Below are 20124 nucleotides of genomic sequence, written 5' to 3' on the forward strand. Positions count from 1 at the left end.
GGGGTGGGTGGGACACCTTTTCCTTCACAACTTCGAACCAAGAGAAAGGGGGAGGGCCCAAGAACGACAGTTGCAGCACAAACACTGAACGTTGCGTGATAAAGCGAGACGAAGGAAAATACGCAGCAACGGAGTCTCGGGGTCAAAACGATGCCCACACGTGAAGGACTGCACGTGGGCTGCGTTGAACGGCCGCTGCAGTCGTTGGTGGTGGCCGCCCATGTAAAGGCATTCTCGCAACCTCGACACAATATGTAGCGAAGAGATAGCCCCTTCCCCTCCCTGTGATGCGGAGCTCAGAAGCGAAGGAAGCAAAAAAAAAACGTGTGGAAAAGCCACTGGGAGAAGAAGGGGGGAGGGCTGCAATGAATAGATTGCATGCATCCTGCTCGCGACAGAAAGAAGGTGGAGAGAACGGCAGTCCGCATTCGGGGCTGCGCCTTGGGAGCTGCAGAAGCACAGAAACGATGATGCCGAAGACAATAACCACCGCAAAAGAAGCGTGGACGCGGAGAGCGACAAGGTACACCCCTCCGTGCAACACACAGATCACACGAACGGCAAGCGCTGGTCATGAGGGTCAAGCCTGCAAAGCGGCCTGCCCGGTGTGCTGAACGAGAGCAGAGGAAAAGAGGAAGGAGTTCCGCGTTGAGCTGCAAGTCCAGCTCCGTGACGCGTACTCTGCCTCGCCGTAGGTGGCATGAGTCGGTCAGCAGCGAACGTGCTGATTGGTGTGGGCGCTGGAGCCGAGGATGGCGCGCAGGAGCGTTTTCTCGGCAAGGGTGAAGAAGCGCACCTCGCGCGGATCCTTCTCGTAGTCCAACGCAATTCAGTTAAACACCGCGCGCCCTCTACTGCGCAGCGCCTCCTGAAAGACATGCGTTGACCTCTCCTAGCAAGACACAAAACGATTCTTTCCGCACACTGGACACTTGGCGACGGAAACCATCCAGGATCCTGCTCGCGCCCTCGGGAACGCGTGTGTGTGCGGACATATATTGGTTCAAGGGTGCATTGGCACTAAGCCGTCTTGCGTTTTTCGCTAGCATCCCTTCGTCTCGGGTGATCATTGCTCGCCAGAAAGGGCTAAGCATGCATGCACTCAACAGTTAGAGGGAAGTGCTTCGGGTATGCCAGAGCCGCCCGGTTCCGTGGCGACCGCCATCGCACGAATACAACCATCTACGATTGTAGCGTTTTTCGTGCTAGCCGAAGTCAGGGTTCTGAATAGAGGATGCCACGTGGGTGAGTTCGGGTGGGGCGTGTGTGGAGCCGAAGCATCGCAATGACCGTCAGTGGGGCAACTACATCGACAGCCAAGAGCCGACAGAGAAACTGTGGCGTTGCGCGTATTGGCAGTGTTACGGAGAAGGGCACTGAGGGAGGCCAAAAGTCACATGTCGGGGTGTGCATATCAGTTCAAGCGAAAAAAGTGCTGAAGACGAGCAGGTAGAAGCGCACATGTGTATGCGTACGCGAGGCAGTCCGTTTGCGTACATCGGCGCACGTGATCGTGTCTTGTCCCTGAAAGAACACGCACCGATGTGAGCGGTCACAGTAGCATGTCTATCAGGTTTTCCCGAACGGGAGCGAGCCACGATAGCTGCACACCAGAGCAGCGTTGAGCCAGTCAGTAGGGAAGAAGGCAAGATCGAAAAGAAATGGACAGCTGTGATATAGTGCAACACATATGCTCGCCACGGGGAGTCACAACGCGCTTCGGGTCTCCGAGTATGCTGCAGAGGGTAGGTGCCGATGGAGAGAGAAGCTGTAGTTCACTGCCCAAGCTCTCCGCTGCCTTGTAGCAGGGGTGTGCCCAAGTGGTGCCTGAGAATGCTTGACCACATCGACAGGTTGCGGGTCTCCCTTGGCACGGGAAGGAATTCATAAGCTCATCTGTAGCCATTCATCGGAGAAGTGAGAGAAACCAAGAAAAGAAGAGGATCCGCGGGTTTCAAGGCCGAAGGATACCTCAAAAATGCACAACACATGCAATCACACAGCCCACGGAGATATTACGGAAGTCCGTATCTGAAGGTTATGCTTCAGCTGTGCGTGCGTGTGTTGTGTGTGTGTGTGTGTGTGTTGTGATCGCATGTCGATATAACCCGCGCGAAGGAATGAAAGGAAATTGGTGAGGAAGAGAGAGTCGAAGAAAAGCGTTTTCTTATTTTTTTTTTTTGGAGGGGGGAGGGGGAGGGGTAATCAGCTTGCCTTTCTGAAAGAAAGAAGTCAACTAAATATACGCGCATACACAACAACCACAGCTCACATACCTCCGTCGCACGCCAGCGAAATACTGGCCGTCCACGACGAACCGTCCTGCCATTGAGTAGGGACCATGCGTCTAGCGGGATTTTCTTGTCCTGCTCCACATTCGTGGTGCGCCACCGGCACCAGGCGAACTCGCGGCCGGCTGCATGCCTTGATCCAAAGCGGGTCTCGTGCAGGGCCCTACTAGCCTGAGTCGATCCAAATGGAAGAAAAAGGCAAAAGGCGGTTGGGTGGAGGCCACGCGAAAAAAAAGGGGGAAAATGCGCGACTTTGCGGGCACGCCGCCCACCTCCGAGCACATGAGCGGGGAGAAGGGACAGTAAACACGACGGACCACTCGAGCACAAAGGCATGAGAAAAAGCACGCCGAGAGGGAGAGCGCCTACGTGGCTGAGAGAAGGAAAATAGGAGGCAAAGTGGGAACACAGGCAACAGCATCCGTGACACGAGGGAGAGAGAGACACATACATACACACAGACACGGCCCAACACATGCGCGCAGACGCATACAGAAGCCCATGTGAACAACCAACCAATCAGCCTGGTAAGCGATGCTGCCACGTCGTCCAAGAATAGTAATGAGACGCAAGGGCAGGAGGAGGAGGGTTGGAGGAGTGGGGAGGGGAATCAGAGCAGAGAAAAAACAAAAAGTTGCGCAGGCACAGCCGCCACGGCCATGTCGGACAGAAAAGATGCCAATCGACATCATGGGGGCCGATGCCGTGCTTATGCCATCTTTGAATTGGCTGCGAATGAAGACTCTCTGAAGGTGCTGTGGCGTCCTGTACCACAGTTGAACGGAAGATAAAGTACATACCGCACGTCAGGGGAGGGGGGTTCATGAGAGGCGGAGACCGATATCAACCTGAGCACGCAACCGTAAACAACTGCGGTATCAGCATTGACACCCTGAGGAGGCATCGCTGATTCGGGCTAGTCAAACGGAAGAATGATATACGAGGGCGAAGGAGAGAGAGCGGGGTAGCAACAGCGAAGCGAAGGCGATTCACCGCCCTCACAAGGGCCCAGGTACGCACGCCCTACGAAACCATGAGAGAGGGAGACGTCGATGGGGCTGTTGAGAGACCCGCAATAACGCAAACGAAGACCGAAAAAAAAAAGGAGGAGCGCCACCAGAAGCCCACGAGAAGGCTGTGCCCAATCACTCGGCCCTTAAAAGGGGTTGTTGTAGTACTGGGCCGTACCATACACAGCGCTCGAGGATTTATGCCGATAAAATTCCAACTTGCGCGCTGGCTTAGCCTCCTTCAGGCTCGGCATCTGATGATTTGATGCGGCGGCGGCAGTGGTTCCAAAGTCATTTCCGGCACGTTCTTGCTGCTGGTCACACTCCACGATCACGTATCCACCGCGCTCCAGATCTTCTGGAAACGCGGGTACCTCCGTGTGTTGCGGATTTGCGGGAGCAAGAGGAGACGCGGTCGATACTGGGTGCTGTCTATAAGATGATATCATCGTGCCCTCTCCTGGGACGCTTCCCCACTGGCTACCGCTGCTATTTGACGGGGGTGGAACACCAGCAGGCGTTCCAGAAGTCGAGTTGGCAACATCCACCCGCACGAATTCGCCTTCGTAATCGCGCAGAATGTTGAAATCTTTGATGAATGCGTTTCCGAGTGCTGGACCGCCATTGCTAGGATCTGTCTCTAGCGGGATCGCCTCTGGAAGATGAGCGCGACTCCCTTGATGGCGGGCACGCGATGCCTCCGCGGAGGTCCGCAGCTCAGATTCTCGTCCGTCTTCCGCAGCGGCACTTCGTTGGCGCCGAGCCGTAAGGCACAGAAAGGCGCCAAGCCCGCCTAAAACAGCGACGACAATGCATAACGTGACAGCCAGGGCAAACGTGTTGCTGTAACTCATCGCTGCGGCCGACATACGCGACGCCAACGCTCGATGGCAGAGCCGCCGTCACGACGCGGGGAAACAAAACAGCGAGGTCGCTCGTAATTGAGGGGATCAGGCACGAGAGACGAACGCGCGCCACACGGTAGGCTTGTCTGTGTCTGTATATTGCACCAGGTGCACGCGCACAGATGAGACACGGACTGCGCTCGAGGAAAGAGCGACAGCTCAACACGTGCACGTAGCCGAGATGCAGCAATGCGTCTGTGGCTACCGAGGGCAGAGGAGAGGAGAGGGGGGACGCGTCTGCACGTGTATCTGTGCGCGCATCGTCGGTGCTTCGATTCGAGGAGTTTATAAGGGGATAGCGCATGCGTCAAGATGGCGTTCACCTCTGAAAGTGCGGTGAATCGAACGAAGCAGACCACCATATAGGAGGAGCGCTTCAAGGAAAAAGAAATGTGTGGTGGTGCAGAGTGGAGAGTGGAGAGCGGGTGGGGGCCCCGAGGTGGCAACCGGCAGTTGTGCAGAGGGAGGCGCGTCATGAAATAGTCCAAAAGACGCCGCACCACAGCCGTGGAAGACTCTGGCGTTGAAAGCGTGCGAGGTGCGGTGGACCTCGTCCGCTTTCTCACAGGCGGTAGGGGCTGCTCTTCTGCAGCTGTGAATGGCACTCGTCACTGCGCAGACGCCACGGCGGAGTCGTATAACCGCGAATGCACGCGCACGCAACCACACACACCGGCACTGCATCAAAAACACTGCCCAGAGAGGGCCGTGCCACAGAGGGGGCGTACCGGCCACGACGAGGAGGAGACAGACGAAGGCCCTTTCATTCCGAGGCGAAACGTCGAAAAACAAGAAAAAAAAGAGCGAGGCCGCAGATATCACGTCACCGCGTGCCTCCTTACGACATCTTTCGCCCTTCACCCTCCCCTCACCACCCACCCAACCGATGCACCCAGCTCCACACCTCACCCCGCTTCTCCATCTCTCCAGCGTCCGCTCTCTCCACGTGTCTTTCCGCTGTCTTGTGCGCGCGACCTCCCGCTCCCTCGGCGCCGACGGAGCGAGGCAAGAGACCAAGAAACGACAGAAAACGACGAAAAGAGCTCGCCGCACTACCGGATGTTAGCCACCGACGCCGCAGATGCTCGGCAGTACCGACACGTTCGATGAAGCGAAATCAAAAGACGCAGAGGGGAGAGAACGTGGCGGTGGTCAAGCTGTCTCCCTCGCACCACTTCTTGGGAGGACCGCTTCGCTCCGGCACGTGGTCCGCTGCGGATCGTGGGCACGCCCGACGGAGCGCTCCGCGACACGCTGGAAGTCGTTTTGTTTCACTTGATGCGCGCACTTTCTACGCCTCCCCCCTCCTCCCCCCTGCTGCGCAGCATGCGGGCGCATCTCTGACGGCGCACACCCTTGCACGCAAAGCATGAGGCCCGCTGAATAGCCTCCTCCCCCTCCGTTCCTGCACCGTTGAGCAACGAGGCGAAGACGCGGGGTGGGGGAGGGGAGGGGAGGGGAGGGGGCAGAGGCTCAGAAGGCGCGGAGGTAGAGAGAGAGAGGAGCAGCTGGGGACGCCAGAGCGCGGAACAGCGCAGGGGCTTGAGAGACGGGGCGACGTGCGCACACAGCCGAGGCTCATCGCGAACACGAGCAGCCGCCCATCGACGGAGCAGCCCATGTCGTAAACATCCTTCGGTGCTCTCGTCACTTCCCATCCGTTTTGGTGAGCTACATCGCGAGTACAAGGGAGGTTGCGGGCCGCATTCCAGCTGCAGAGGGTAACCCCACGTTTCATCGTGTACCGACCGAAGGAGTTGCGATGTCAAACGGTGGAAGGTGGCCGATAGGCAAGTGAGCGGCTTGGAGCCTCCCCGGTACACTAGTCGCTTGATTAGCACTGGAAGCCTCCCGAACAGCGCGGCGGACTCTGCGAATTATTCGAGGAGGTCTTGAGGACGAATGCAAGACGCGTGAGAATAAAACTACCAGCCGTGCCAAAAGACATTACCCCACTACGGCACAAGCAGAGAGCATCTGTGCCACCTGCGCAGTGCATCTGTGCGCGGGGGGGGAGGGGGAGGTTGTTGGAAGTCGGCATGAGCAAGCGAATGAGGCGTCTCGTCAGTGGCGACACGCGCTCCCCAACAGAGGGGTGGTGGTGGTGATGCTTCACGTGCAGGACGATGCCACTGGCTTTCTTCAAAGACAAGCAAAGTCGCTCCCAGACTGCAGCAGTGGCTTCATCGTGTTTTTGCCTGCAGAGGAGCTTGCGTGCAACGGCGCCGACCGTCCTTTCAGCCCTTGTGAGCGAATTCCCTACTGCAGCTTTTCGGCATGGTCGTTGGACATCCCCTTCGCCTCGGCCCATTCCTGCAGCTCATCCATCTTTGGGCCCATGAAGAGACTCGCTGCTCGGGAAGAAACTAAGCGCCGCCACTACGACGAACAGCATCCAGTTTAGGAAGGGCAGAAAAACTCGTTCCTGGACTCCATGGCGGAGGCAGCGAATGGTGCGGGTCAAGGAAACACCGAAAGTTAAATCGGAAAGAGTGCGGAGGGCGTGTTTACTTATCGATCTAGTTGGGTGCGAAGGAAACTGTGAGCTGAGCGAAGCTCCGTTGGATTTTGGCGCAGCCGTCTATCACCGCAACGATTGTGGAGTATGAGAGATGGAGGAGAAGGTGAGCGCAAATGCACGGTGGCCCACCCAAGAGGACAACTCAGTGCAGAGAGCATCCCTGTCGTCTGCCACTCTCTGGCGTAAACATACCATGATTCTGTGCACACCACCGCGAGAGGGTCTCCAAAGAGACCGTCGTCGAGCTTCCAGGATGCTTCGCTTCTTTGGCTGCCGCATCAGCGCACCTCTCAAGAGAAGGAGGTTACGCACAGCAATCGTTGAACAGCCAACCAATGGTGGCTGGTGGAACGCCCCCGTTGAACTCAAAGTCCACGATTGAATTACAAACGTTGTTCCAGCACCCTGCGTCAAGCATCGCAACATGAGAGAACGCAGCAGTCACGCACGTAGATGGCAAACTCGCCACATCTCATCCACAAGAAACGGTTTCTCGCAACACAGCGAGCACCAGATCTGCAACGTCTCTGCGCGAAAGATGAACGCTGTGTGTTTGTGGGGAGGGGGGTATCATCCGTATTGCCACCGACGACAGTGAAACGGTCGCTACTTGCGTGCGGCACTGCCTCTCGCGGCGCGCATCTCGTGCGCGCGGGGCATGATGTACTGGTGTGCGCTGAAGGCCAGCAGCACACTCACAATGCCAAACAGAAGAGGCCAGCTGTTCAGACACGGCAAGAACTCATTCTCGATGGCCATTGGTGCTGTTGTCTCGGTCTTTGTGAGAGAAGGTGGAGCGGGGTGTGGTGGCGCGTGGCAACGGATAGCATGCTGCGGGGGGTTGGTACGCATACGATGCATCAGACGCATTGCGGGGAAGTAGAGTGGAGGACATAGGGACGTGGCGAAGAGCTGAGGTGACAGCCTCGCGTCCGACTTCGGAGTCGAAACCCGGGGGCGTCTGTTTTTTTTTTTGTTTCTGTTGCAGCCGTACACCCACTACATGCGGGTCCGTACCAAAGGAGCTGCGCCACTCTCGCGGAAAAGAGAGTGGCCGCTGCCCACATCACACTCATCAAAGCCCTTTGCTTGTGCCGCTTGACAGGCCTCCTGCAAACCAAGACCGCGTCTCATTATGGCCAAGGTGTGCACCCTGCTACGCCGACCAGCGCAGCGCAGGCTGAGTAGCACAACTTCGGTGCATGTGTTCAACACAGGCACACGCTCCCTTACATTAGTCAATCAATCACCCTCGCCTGCACGACGTCCTTTCCTCCGTCGGCCGCCATCCCCAATGCTCATCGATAGCCCGAAGGTCGCTCCATGCAGACCCCTACACACTTCCCGGGTGCAGAGCCCGGCGCCATCACAGGTTTCCGAGGATGTGCATAAAGGAGGCGTTGTTACCGTGCTCTTCCTTGAAATACTCGCACAGCTGTGGGTGCTCCCGCAGCGCCTGCGTCAAGACCTGGTCAGGTAAGTTCACGAGAAAGTTGCTGCACTCGCGGTAGTAGCGCTCCGTGAAGAGCACGACGCCCTTCCACAGCTGCGGGTCCGTGTCCCACACGGAGGCTCGCTCTAGCGGCGTTAGAATCGTCTGCACAGCAAAGTTGATGAATTCTGTGTAGCGGCTGCGCAGGAACAGCGTGGCCGCCTGCAGCACAGTTGCCATGAGCTGTGATGGGATCGGCGGCGGGTGCATGAGCTGCTGCAGCGCTTTCTGCACCTCTGGCGGGCCGAACAGCTTCTCCACGGTCGTGTTGTCGAAGCTGCGCGTCAGCTCGAAGCACAGGTTCACCACCTCCTTCGTTGTGCCCACGCTGATCGGCGGAAGCTCCTCCGTCTTCTCCTTCCCGGTCACCGCACCAGCGGAGGTTTGCTCGCCATTGTGCATGCCGTCCAGAACACCGCCAGTCGTGCCGCCTAGTGCTCCGCCATGCAGCGGGTGGGAGAGCATGGACGAGGCAAGCCTGGACTGGCTCTCCTGCGGGGCTCGATGGAGGTACACAAAGAAGTCCACGCGCGTCAGGCCACGCGGCACACCGTCTTGGAAGGAGACAGGGCACTTGACGAACACCTCTCGCAGCACCTGAATCTCAAAAGCCCGCAGCTCTGCCGGCTCCAGCACATACATCCGCTCCTTCGCCGGCAGCCGGTGAAACGCATTGTGGTAGTGCCGCTGGAACTGCAGCTGCACCTGAAGAAACAGAAGGAAGACGTTAAGGTAGGTCTGCTTCAGCTCCTTGGCAGGAAGAAAGCTGAGAAACGGTGCAAGGTAGCGAATGTCAAGCAGAGATGCCGACTGAGTCGAGTTACCCAGTGGAATGCCGCTGAGCTCGTACATCGCTTTCGCGTGGCCCAGCACGGCATTGCTGATGTTGCGCAGCGCCTCCAGGGTGACGGTCGTCGATGCCTGACTCGCGGCCTTGATCCCGTCAGCGGATGTGGACATGGTGCTCGCCGCGGAGTTGACCTCCTGTGCCATGGCGCCGAGTTGCTCCCGCACCGCCCACAGCATGGACTGGACGAGGGGCCGCGCCTCGCGGCAGCGCTTGCGCAGCAGCGGCATCACGGCCGCCACGAAGTTGGAGGCGTCCGTCTTGAGCAGGTGCTGCGTCATGCGACGCACGTCGGCGTTCTCTGGAAGGAGCTGCATCATGAGGATGTTTCCGCGCTCGACGCACTGCTGAAAGACTTCGAGTAGGGCAGGGAACAGCTCGCGAGGCTGGCGCGCGCACAGCATCAGAAAGAGGCCGAGGCGGCGGTTCAGCACGGTGGACATGCGCACACGGTCTTTGGCGGTGGCCTCATCCGTATCGCCGGCGATGGCCGCCGCCTCATCCCCGTTCGCCGTATCGCCGCCGTCATGGGCGCGCTTCAGCCTCGAGGATGAGGAGCGTTGATAGGCTGGAATGGCAAAGAGCTGCTTCTTCGCGTACCGGAGGAGATGCCCCTCTGCCGTTACGTCCAGCACCGGTGCTCCTTGAGCAGTGGTGGCCGACAGCAGCTGATCGATCTCCTTGATGGCGAAACGGCGCGCGTAGTCGTGCGTGCTGAGACAGAGCTGCAGCAGGATGTTCACGGCGCATGTGCGGTACACCGGCCGCCGTACAGCCAGGTTGCGCAAGAGCCACATTCCAATCACGCAGCTGGCCTTGTCGGCGGAGAGGCAGAAGTGCTTGTACAGGTGGTACCACACATACCGGGTGAGCACCGGGGCCTGCAGCAGGACATCCAACAAAATCAGGTTGAGCCGTGCCGTCCGGATAAGCTCCAGCACGCGGCACAGCATGTGGCTGTACGTCGATGGGGCCGCTACGGTATCATTCAGAAAGCCGAAGTCCTGCTCGCCAGTGGTGGCACGAGCGCCGGCCGCGGCATCCTCCTCCCCGGCGCCGCCTACCCCGTCGGGCTCCTCACGAGCCCGCTTCTGACCGACGTCCTGGCTCGCGCGGTGAACATCGTCGTCGTACAGAAAGGCAATGGGGCTCTCCACCTCAACCGAGAAGCCGGCGTCCGTCTGCATCAACTCGCCACCGCCGTGGGGGCCGCCGTCGTCCAGGAGAGTGCCATCGTCCCCGCCGTGCGCCACCGCGGCGCTTCCACCGAGAAGCAGCGTACTGTTCCAGGTGGCGCTCCGCTCGTGCATTGGCGCCTGTGTGGCGTAGTACATGAAGAGCACCTGCAGCGTGAGCTGATAGTAGGAGCTGGCGAGAAACAGAGAGGCCACATCGGCGTTCGGGTTCGCAGTGGCCGTGCTCGTCTTCCCGCTAGCAGCAGCCTCCTTCTGCGCCTGGGCCCGCGTGAGCTCCCTTCGGAGGTGCAGGAGAAGCTCATCCATGGCACTGTCCGCCAGCGACGGAGGTAGCTGCACGAGACAGCGCGAGATGAGCGCCTGTGTCAGTCGGATGCGCGCCTCAGCCTCGCCGCGCACATGCTGGTACGCTCCGAGAACGGAGGTGAAGGCAGCGCGCTCCAGCCGCGAGCGGGCGGACACCTTGCGGAGAATCTGCATGCCGCGCATGTGCAAGGCGGCGCTGTCTTTCACGTGCTCGATCAGCTTCCCGGCAGCGATCGCCTCCACACCCTGCCGTTCCATCTGCCGCAACTTTTCCAATTCTTCCGTCTGAGCCTGGTAGGCGGCGGCGAGCTGCATCTGCTCCAGGCCCCGGCGATGCAGCTCCTGGATCGCGTCCTCGCTCAGGAAGTCCATGCGCGACACCGTCAGCATTACCATGTCCACCAAGGCGGACGCTGTGACCGGGCCGAGGGACGTCTTCAAGTACGCCTCGCGGCGACCAAGCAGGGTGTCGCCCTCTTCATCGTTGAAGAAGTCATAGTCGCCCTCGCCCCCGCCGGCCGCTCCCCCGCTCGTGATGAGGTGATGAGGCGGGGCCAGAACCCGACGGCACTCGCGAAGACGGCCTGGAGCTCTGCTGTCGTCGCCCCAGCCCGAAGAGCTTGTCGTGTCTTCCTCCACCGCTGCCGCTGCGGCCACGTGCCCGTCGATGTCCTCCGTCATCATGGCGCGATGTACGGGGTTGATGACAAGCACGGCACCGCCGAACGCAGAGACAGCTGCCTGCAGACCAGTAAAAGCCGCCTCGCTCACCAAGGGCACCTCCGCCGCATTGCTGCTCTTGCCAGCGACGCGACGCAGCTGCAGTCCCACACTAAACACCCGCTGCAAGCTGCGCTGGACGTGATACACGCGGAAGACGTCCTTCTTGGCACCTCTCGCACCGCCACGACCGCCGGCGTCGCCGTCCGCCCCTTCCTTTTCCATGAACTCCATCTGGCGCTGCTGTTGCAACGCTATGTACTGCTGCGCAAACTTGAGCAGCACCTCCACAATGCAGGCTGCGGCCCGCGAGCACAACTGCTCGAGCGAGCTGGAGACAGGCCGCGTCTTGGAAGAGGAGGCGGAAACAGCGATGTGCGAAATCGCCCACAGCACATCTTCGACGTCCTGCAAGAGGGCAGTAAGAAGAATTGGCGACGTCTTCTTACCAGACCGACCGCCACCCCCGATGGCGCCACCGGCGGCATTCGCGGTTCTGCCGTGCGAGCCCGCGAGCGGCTCCTGCAGCGCGATGTTCAAAGGCTGCAACATGCCTTCCACAGCAGCCTCCAGCTCTTCTACAACACGCTCCCCGACCGACGGCGAGCCGCAGCCAGCCAATGACCCAAGCAGAGCCCAGACACTGCTCTGCAGGCTCCGGCGCGCGTACTCGTACGACGTGACGCGACGCAGACTGTCCACGGAGGTTGTGAAGCGCTTGGCCACAATCTCGCGCAAGGAGTGCAGCTCCGACTCCAACGACGCCCGCGTTGTCTCCGCCTCCTCGTCCTCACCAGCACCTGATGCCTCAGGCGACACACCGTTGGCCTCGACAGAGGGGAACACAATCGTTGTTGCGTGCGGGAACACAACTGCCGTAGCCCGGCTCCAGTAAGCGAAGGTCGTCGCATTCGTCGTCGTCGCCGTCTCGTTCAGAAACATGGACAAGAGCAGGTAGTCGTCCGGCGTAAAGGCCCACTGCGGATCCGTGGACAAGGTCGTGGCCATTGCCCCGTCAGCTTGGTTTCGCCAAAACGTACAAGTCACGGGTGATGCAGACGCATCCGCTGTGCGTGTGTAACGCTCATGCGCGAACTCTAGCACCTCCGCAAGGCTGCGCATTACGCACTGCTTCTGAAGCATCTCCCGGGGCGTGCCGCTGTGGCTGTTGTACGCATCCAGCAGCACCTCTACGATCTGCCGCACCTCGTCCAAGGTGCTGAGCCCATGGAGGAGCAATGTAAGGTCCAGCGCGTCCACCGAGTCCACTGACCCAATAACAGACGTGAGCGTGTCCATTTTCTTCTGCCGCGAGTACAATAGACAGCTGGCCGCGTTTTTTGTTTCGTGTGTGGTAGAGGGCAGACGAGAAGGTGAGGGGTGGGGGAAAGAGAGCAAAGGAGGAGAGGACGGTATTGCATGCGGCAGAGCTGCAGCGAAAGAAAACAACATATTTTTCTTTGGGGGGAGGGAGGGGGTGCGTGATCGACGAAGCGCGACAGAGATCGGATCCTCGTCCTCTCGCCCGCTGTCTATCAGCAAAAGAGAGAGAGGCAACGGCAGGCGCTGGCACATACTATGACGCTGCAGGCCGGGAAGGGAAATCGAGATGAGTACGCACACGCGTCGCTCGTACTGGGCTTCTGTGGATTTAGTTCTGAGATTCAGCGGTCACTAGCACGGTCAGTGATGCCGACGGTGCCGTGCCCGATACACAGCAAATAGAGTTACGCAAGAGCCATCCAACGAAGACGGGCCGGCACGGTGGAGACATCGCACCCAACGCACACGCAACACCAACAGAGAAGTGACCAAAATACGTCGGAAGCTAGAAGGAGAGGAAGGCAGGGAAAGAAAGGCAACGCGACAAGAGAGAGTGAGTGACTGATACGTACCGCCGCCAGGCGAGCATTGTGCCACGCCGATCGAAAAGGTGGTCGCTGGCGACGCTGCGCAGATGGACAACGAAAACAAACAAAACGAGACAAGGCAGGGAGGGGAGGGGAGAGGGAGATCGCCGTCATCTTTTTCACCTGTACCTGCATGGCAGAAGACGGGAGGCAAAAGGAAAGCATGGGTGTCGCGGTGTGTAGTGGTGATGGTAGTGGTGTTGGTGGTGGTGGTGGGGGGGGAGGGGTTGGGAGAAGGGCGCTGCACAAGGCAAAAAGGGGGTAGGGAAAGGACAACGCGCCGACGACTTCCTCTTCCAACGATGCGTGCTTCTCATCCTCTTTGCGCCGATGTGCGTCGTGGACGGCTAGACCACAACAAGACGCCCCTGCCTGCTATCGATACTAGCAAGGATTCTCGGGCACGCAGGTCTTTATCGCATGCAGCTTCTTGTGCTTATAGATTCGAACAGCCCGCCTTAGCTTCTTTTCTGATGTTCATTCTTATTATTCCTTTCGATTCGTCCGTCCCCCCCCCAGCAAAGGCGAACGGAACCGCAGTGCCACGCTGTCAGGGGCCGAGACGCTACCACCGAGCACCTCCCAGGCGGCCTCGGGCCGCCTCCTCACAGCACGAGAAGTGGGAAAGGCAGAGAGGCAGAGAGAGAAGCAGACGTGGATAGAGAAGACGAGGTGCGCGGCGGCAGTTAGAAGACGGCAGGCGAGCAGAGAAGCCTCGTCTTCTTTGCACCAATGTCGCCCTCACGTCGAATATAGGCGCCCAGCAGACGCCATGCGTTGAGGAAGCAGAAGCGACAAAGCCGCGCGTGCAGTCCCGCGCACGCGCCCGCGGGAGACACACGCCGTTTGGTGCACACGAATGCATTCCTCACTTAGCTCAGCACTGCCTGCTGGAGGACAACGTTGAAGTCCACCTCGTCGCCGACGTTGTCCTCGGGGAAGTCAAAGAGCGCCTGCATGACGTCGAACCACCGCTCGCTCATCTGCAGCCACCCGTCGCCGTGGTACGGCACACGCGTCATTTGCTGCAGGCGCATGCGGTACTCGAGCTCCATCTCGGGGAGTGGCGTCCGCGGCGGCGGCGGCAGGCGGTGCGTGATGTCCCACTTGCTCGCGTAGTGGTACCACAGCTCGGCGCGGTTGCGGCGCTCGTCCTTGGGCACACGCGGTGGCGGCGGCGGTGGAAAAAAGTTCGCGTGAAAATGCAGCAAGTCGCTAAGGTACTTACTCTCGCTCTTGTGGCGCCCAGCAACACCGTTTCCATGTGCACTATAAGGTGCGCGCGCCGATACCCTTGACGGCGCCGTGGTGCCAGTGCCAGCGGACACCATGAAGCCGCCGCCGTAGTTGGACGACGGCGCCAGCGCCTGGTCTTGCGGAGAGTCGTCGATGGCGTCTTGACCACGGACGGCAAAGCCGTTGTCCTGCTTCAAGGACGGAATCGTCGGCCCACAGCGGCCCTGCAACGACTGCCCGTACCCGCCACGCTGTGGACGGCTACCGTAAGAACCACCAGTACCGCCGCGACTACCGAACGCCTCTTCCTCTGCTGGCGGGTCACTCAGATTCGGGTAATTGCGCAGCGCATTCTGAGTTGTTCCTAGTGCAGTGGCGTGCGCTGGCGCGCGCGGCTGGCCTCCGTGGATGTACTCGACAAGCGAGTGCATCGCCAGCGGTAAACCTGCAGAGACGATGATGCGGTGGGCCACCTCCTCGTCCTCTAACCGCGGCACATACGACATCCCAGTGGAGCCGCCGGAGAATACCGCGTCACTCCCAGGGCTGGTCGTGCGGGTACCGCCGCGAGACATCGCAGTGGGTTCTGCTAACGCCGCGCTTGGGGCGACTGAGCTTTCCTGAACCGTGAAGTAGTTCGGCTTTTGGGGTGATTGCTGCTGCCGGGGGCGTGGGAAAAACTGCGTGAGATCGTTGTTTAATGGCGCTTCGTGAACGGTGCCAAAGCGGCTTTCGTAGCCATAGTGAACAGTGGTCGAGTAGCGCGGCTGCAACGGCTGTCGCTGCGGCAGGGGCACATGCACTCCACGCGAGTCCGTGTGCAGCACTCCTTGGGGCGAGAGGGCCTGCAGAGCTGCCGCGGCCAACTCGGCAGTGTCTGGGCTATCGGTGTTGCCCTTTGCCTCGGTCTGCCCAAAGTTGTGCTGATGTACGATACCGTCGCCCATGAGCGGCGATCCTGTCGCAGAGGCCCACACATCACTGCGGCCGTAGCGTGTCAGGGGGGTCTGCGCTGAAGGACGGTTCGCCGCCTCCTCTTCCCAGACAGAGCTACTGCCTGGAGCCGCCCAGTCGGCGCTGCTATCGCCCCAGGCCTCCGAGAGCGTGACAATCATGGTTGGTGTGCGCACCTCACCTGGCAGAAGACTGCTTTCCCGCTTCAAGTCGACGCCGTCGCCGCGGTCCAACGCTGCGATAGTCGGCCGCTCACCACCACCCCCCTTGTTCATCATGGCCACGGTGCTTGTGTGCATACCGGGAAAGGGGAGTAAGGCTGGAGGGTCGGGAGTGTTTGGGTGTAAGCAAGCTGAACGAAAAGGAGAAAACTGTGAGCGCGCGGGGCAGGGCAGCGGAGGAAGAGGGCAGCGGCAACGATAATGGAAGTACAGAACGCCACACAGCTGCGGGAATCGCTCTCTGTTAACTTCTTTTTGCCTGTTGGTGCTGCAGATGACCAGCAGGCGCACGGGGGAGGGCGGGCGCGAATGGGTGACAGCGTAGCGCCCGAAAGGACGGCCGAGGGACACGATGGGCCTGTAGAGAGTCGCTGGTGGCCAGAATACTGCCGTCAAGCGAGAGGCACCATAGAAGGCTCTGAGCGAACAGAGCGCCGCTGTCAGCTACACACTGGAGAGAGGAGCGCCCGTTAGCGCGGGCTTCTCTTCGCGGACAAGATGAAACCCGACAGCGCGTCGTGAGGCGCACCCCCCCCTCCAGTGGTGGTGGTGGTGGAGGGGGGCACTCTACGTTTTCAATTAACGAGCTCGCACGTGTATGTGTGCCTTAAGGGCACTTAGTCGAAGAGGCAAGAGAATCAGCGGCACATCAAAAAAACGCGGCGGCGTCGCGAGCAAGGAAGGAACAGCGAATCCTTCGCCGCTTAGCGTTCGCTTCGTGTAACCACACCAGCGGTGTCCACCACCGGTTGAGCTTTTTCATCTCTTTTGTTTTGCTCTCTACACAGGAAGGGGGTAGAGCTCCATGCCCGTTACGCGTCCTTGAAAGTTTGCACTCGTCACGTACTGCAGACTCAGACGGTCTTCTGCCGTCGTCCTCGCGTTCCACGCAATCACAATGCCGCTGGAGTCGATGGAGAAGATGGTACTGCCCTGCACCTGCAGTGCCTTGACACGGTTGATGTGCCGCAACGGGTTTTTTAGGCGCGTTTCCATGTCCACTTTCACCGGCGTCGCCAACAGCGCTGCCGCCGCTGCGCGCACGCTCTCCGGATATGTCACGGAGATCGGGACCAACCGCGCTGTCATGTTCAACGGCTTATCGGGAGTTCCTTCAATGCGGCACACTTTAAGCGCGCCCACCTCGGTGCCCACGATGAGCTCCGTTTCGGAGAAGAAGGCCAAGCGGTGCATCTCGTCCGGTGGCTGCGGGTTGGCACAGCGAAGGCTGCAAATGGGCTTCATGACAGAAGCCTCATAGACAACAAAGGAGAAGCGGCTAAAGATGACTAGCCGGGTGCCCTGAGGAGAGAAGAGAACACCGACGGGCACCTCGCGTGCTGAAGCAAAGACAGACGGCCTCTGCGCCTGCTCTTGTGCGTCGTCCTCAGACCTCCGAGAGAGACTGCCAGCAGCTGCAAGAGAGGGGTTGTACTTCCACTTCGTCAGCAGCTTCGCCTTCAGAAGGTCGAGCACGGCAATCACACGATCTTCTCCTACGGTGACGGCAAGACTGCCGTGGCTGCCGGGGTGCACAGCAAGACCAACAACAGCTTTCTCGTGCACCGTGAGCGTCGTGCTGACGGACCAGTCGCGACAGCGGTAGATCAGCAGCTGACCATCGGAACAGCCACACAGGAGGTGCTGAGAGCCGTCCGCGAAAACGAGTGCGGTGACTTCAGATGGGGGCACGATGCTGCCTAGATCAGCCAGCCGCACTGCGAGGGGATCGCCAGCCTCCCGGATCTTTTTGCGCGCCGCTGCTGTCAGGCGCTCCTCGGCCTTGTTTGTGAAGAGAAAAACCCGCTCGTCGACGCCGCTGCTGGCGATGTAGCGCTCCGTTACTGCAACACTGTTTACGCGACCAACGTGCCGCTTCACGGAGAACTTTATGTAGAATTTCTCCTTACGGTACACGAGACCAGCCATGACAGCGTGGCAGGTACTCAAAACGAGAAGGGCACTCTTGCAGGGTTCTCGATCATCTGTCACAGAGGCGGTAGCTGAACACGTGGCGGCTGTGTCGGAGGCAGCCGCCAAGGTGTGAGATGATGCTGGCGAGGGTGCCGAGTGCGAGGAGGTGGCGCTTTCCTTCCTTGAAGCGCGATGCGATCTCGCTTCGTGCACAGACTTCGACCGCTGTCGCTTCGCGAGCGTTTTCATTGCTGCGCTTTTACCCTCTTGTCTACGTGTGTGTGTGTGGGTGTGTGGGTGCCCTGCGGGAGAGGAGCCGCTTGCTGACTGGCAACACAAAGAAAACAGAGGCAGACGGCCAGCACATGGAGGACAGTAGATTGGCATGGTGGAGTGGGTCTGCTGCATGAAGCGAAAAGGGCATGTGTGCACGTATGCCCCGTGCTCCCCCTCACTCGCACGGTGGGGCGTCTATCGTGTCCGCTATTCCTGTGGAAGCAGCAGGGTAGGATGGCGTCAGAACGAACGACGAGTGGAAAAGCGGACGCCTCTCCTTTCCGCTCGCTGCACAAGATTTGTACCTCTTCTTTCACGAGTTCAACGCATGATCGAACGTGCCCGCAGCACGTGACAAGGCCAGGAGAGACGGAGACACACACACACACACGAGACCTCAACAAAGCAGAGAAAACGAGAACGACAGCCAAACAGCACTCAGACGACATAACAGATGCATATGCACAAGAGAACTCACACAGCCGTATAACAGTCCCGATGCCGATGCGCAGCACACCTCAGAGCCGGCAAAATAATACTCTCACATATATGTATATGTATCTGTAGAGGCCGACCTTCTCGAGCATTCCTAAACAACAACGAGGGCGGCGGCTAGAGGCATAGAGCTGCACAAATGTGCTCGCCCAGGCGGACACACAGGCACCTAAGTCAGCGAACCCGCTTCATCCGCTGTGATACCGCACACATTGAGACAGCACATCTCATGGTTGCACCGAGGCCGACAAGAGGGTTTAATAATAGGAGTAGAGCCCACCTCCACACGCTCTTCAATGACAAATGAACGCACCGCACTGATCAGGTGAAGCCGATAAGAGTGCCAAACATGCTTCTATCGGCAAGCACAAACTAGCAGGTCTCTTGGGAACCCAAGACGGGTGTTAAGAGGTGTCGATGAGTCCCCAATACGCGTCATACACCTCACTCTCCACCACTCGAGCAACACAAAGACATGCAATTGCAACGGCATCTCCCCGCTTGTATTTGATTCGTGGCCATAGCCCGCACGATACCCCCAACTGCTCCATCACGCGCATACATATATATGAAGGCAGGCCGTGTACATTAGACTTTTTCTCACGGGGACGCGTGCCAGCGGGCGGGAGGAGAGACGGCCACGCTCCATCTGTTAACACTGGTTCTCCGAAAAGGATGGAGTAGTAATGCGAGAGTATCCACAGAGAGAACCGGACACGGGGCAAAGCCACGGCTAGCGAGAGGCGGCAACAAACAAAAAAAGGAGACTCTGCATTTCACGCAGACGACAGTGCAGCAACGGTGCATCGAGTTCCCGGAATCACGAACGAGGCATTGTGAAGTAGAATATGGGAGCGGGACACTGTCCATGTGCGAGGGAGACAGAGAGAGGGAGGGAGGGGAACACGGAGTGTGTGCAATGATTTGCATGCATGTGCTAACGAGAGTCGCTGGCACGGCCCCGTCAGGTGGATAACGATAAATTATGAGAGCGTGTACAACAGAGGCACGAAAAACGGAAGCGTCGAAAAAAAAAGAAAAAGAAAATGCAACTGAAGAGAAAAAGAGAGAATAACACCGCCAAAGGAAAAAACGACGGATGACCTCCCTCTCACGCACACGTGTGACCAACGGAGCGCCCGCACACGCACACCTTCAGAAAGAGGGAGGGAGGGAGACGAGGAACGAATTATTTTTTTTTCGTTTTGTTTTAGTGTGCCCATTTCCCTGTCGCACAACTTGAGCCCAAAACGCCACTATACCCATCTGACCTGTCACCAAGCCCCACAGCCCCCCATCTGCGTGGTGCGATGGCAGCGGTAGACGCGCGCTACAGCAGATGCGCCGACTCCGTTATCTCAGCGAACGGTCCCTGCCTCGAGCTCAGCTCACCCGCCTCCTAACAGCCGCTCCCACTGTGCCGGCCGCCACCCCCTGGTGCATCCCCCTCCTCGGGGTGACACGCCGGCTCCGCACACCAGCACGCAGCGCGAGGGCGGGGCGTGGGGTACACTCGAGTTCCCCTGACACTTCGCGCATCATATAAGTGAGAGAAACGCGTGCACGGTCGCCGGCCCCGCCGACGCCACGTCAGCCAGGACCTGAACGCCAACATCAGCAGCGATACATCGCCCTGGCCGCCCCAGCCCGTTGGTGCTTGACCTTGTCACCACCAGAGGTGGTTCAGCATTGGCAGGGTTAAGGGGTGGGGTGAGGGGCTGCTTGACTGCCTGGCACAGAGTTTGGGAGGTGCTCCCTGCGATACCACGCACGGAGGTGTCTCCGCCTCATGAAGACGGCCATGGGAGAGGAAAAAAGGAAAACAAAACA

At 59.2% G+C, this 20124-nt stretch overlaps 3 protein-coding genes across 3 annotated transcripts; all 3 read right to left on the bottom strand.

Annotated features, from left to right (window-relative positions):
- Window positions 1-8093: 8093 nt before the first annotated feature.
- Window positions 8094-12863, bottom strand: LINJ_31_2430 (conserved hypothetical protein; the record flags this gene model as incomplete). The annotated part of the gene is made up of 1 exon (XM_001467523.1): window positions 8094-12863. The coding sequence occupies one exon, from the start codon at window positions 12861-12863 to the stop codon at window positions 8094-8096; it is 4770 nt and encodes a 1589-aa protein (XP_001467560.1).
- A 1207-nt stretch (window positions 12864-14070) lies between these two features.
- On the bottom strand, window positions 14071-15687 carry LINJ_31_2440 (conserved hypothetical protein; the record flags this gene model as incomplete). Its single annotated transcript, XM_001467524.1, has 1 exon — window positions 14071-15687. The coding sequence occupies one exon, from the start codon at window positions 15685-15687 to the stop codon at window positions 14071-14073; it is 1617 nt and encodes a 538-aa protein (XP_001467561.1).
- Window positions 15688-16389: 702 nt separating this feature from the next.
- Window positions 16390-17931, bottom strand: LINJ_31_2450 (conserved hypothetical protein; the record flags this gene model as incomplete). The annotated part of the gene is made up of 1 exon (XM_001467525.1): window positions 16390-17931. One exon carries the CDS (start codon window positions 17929-17931, stop codon window positions 16390-16392), a length of 1542 nt encoding a protein of 513 aa, XP_001467562.1.
- Window positions 17932-20124: the final 2193 nt, after the last annotated feature.

Source organism: Leishmania infantum, chromosome 31 (assembly GCF_000002875.2).
Source record: "Leishmania infantum JPCM5 genome chromosome 31".
Taxonomy (NCBI): Eukaryota; Euglenozoa; class Kinetoplastea; order Trypanosomatida; family Trypanosomatidae; genus Leishmania; species Leishmania infantum.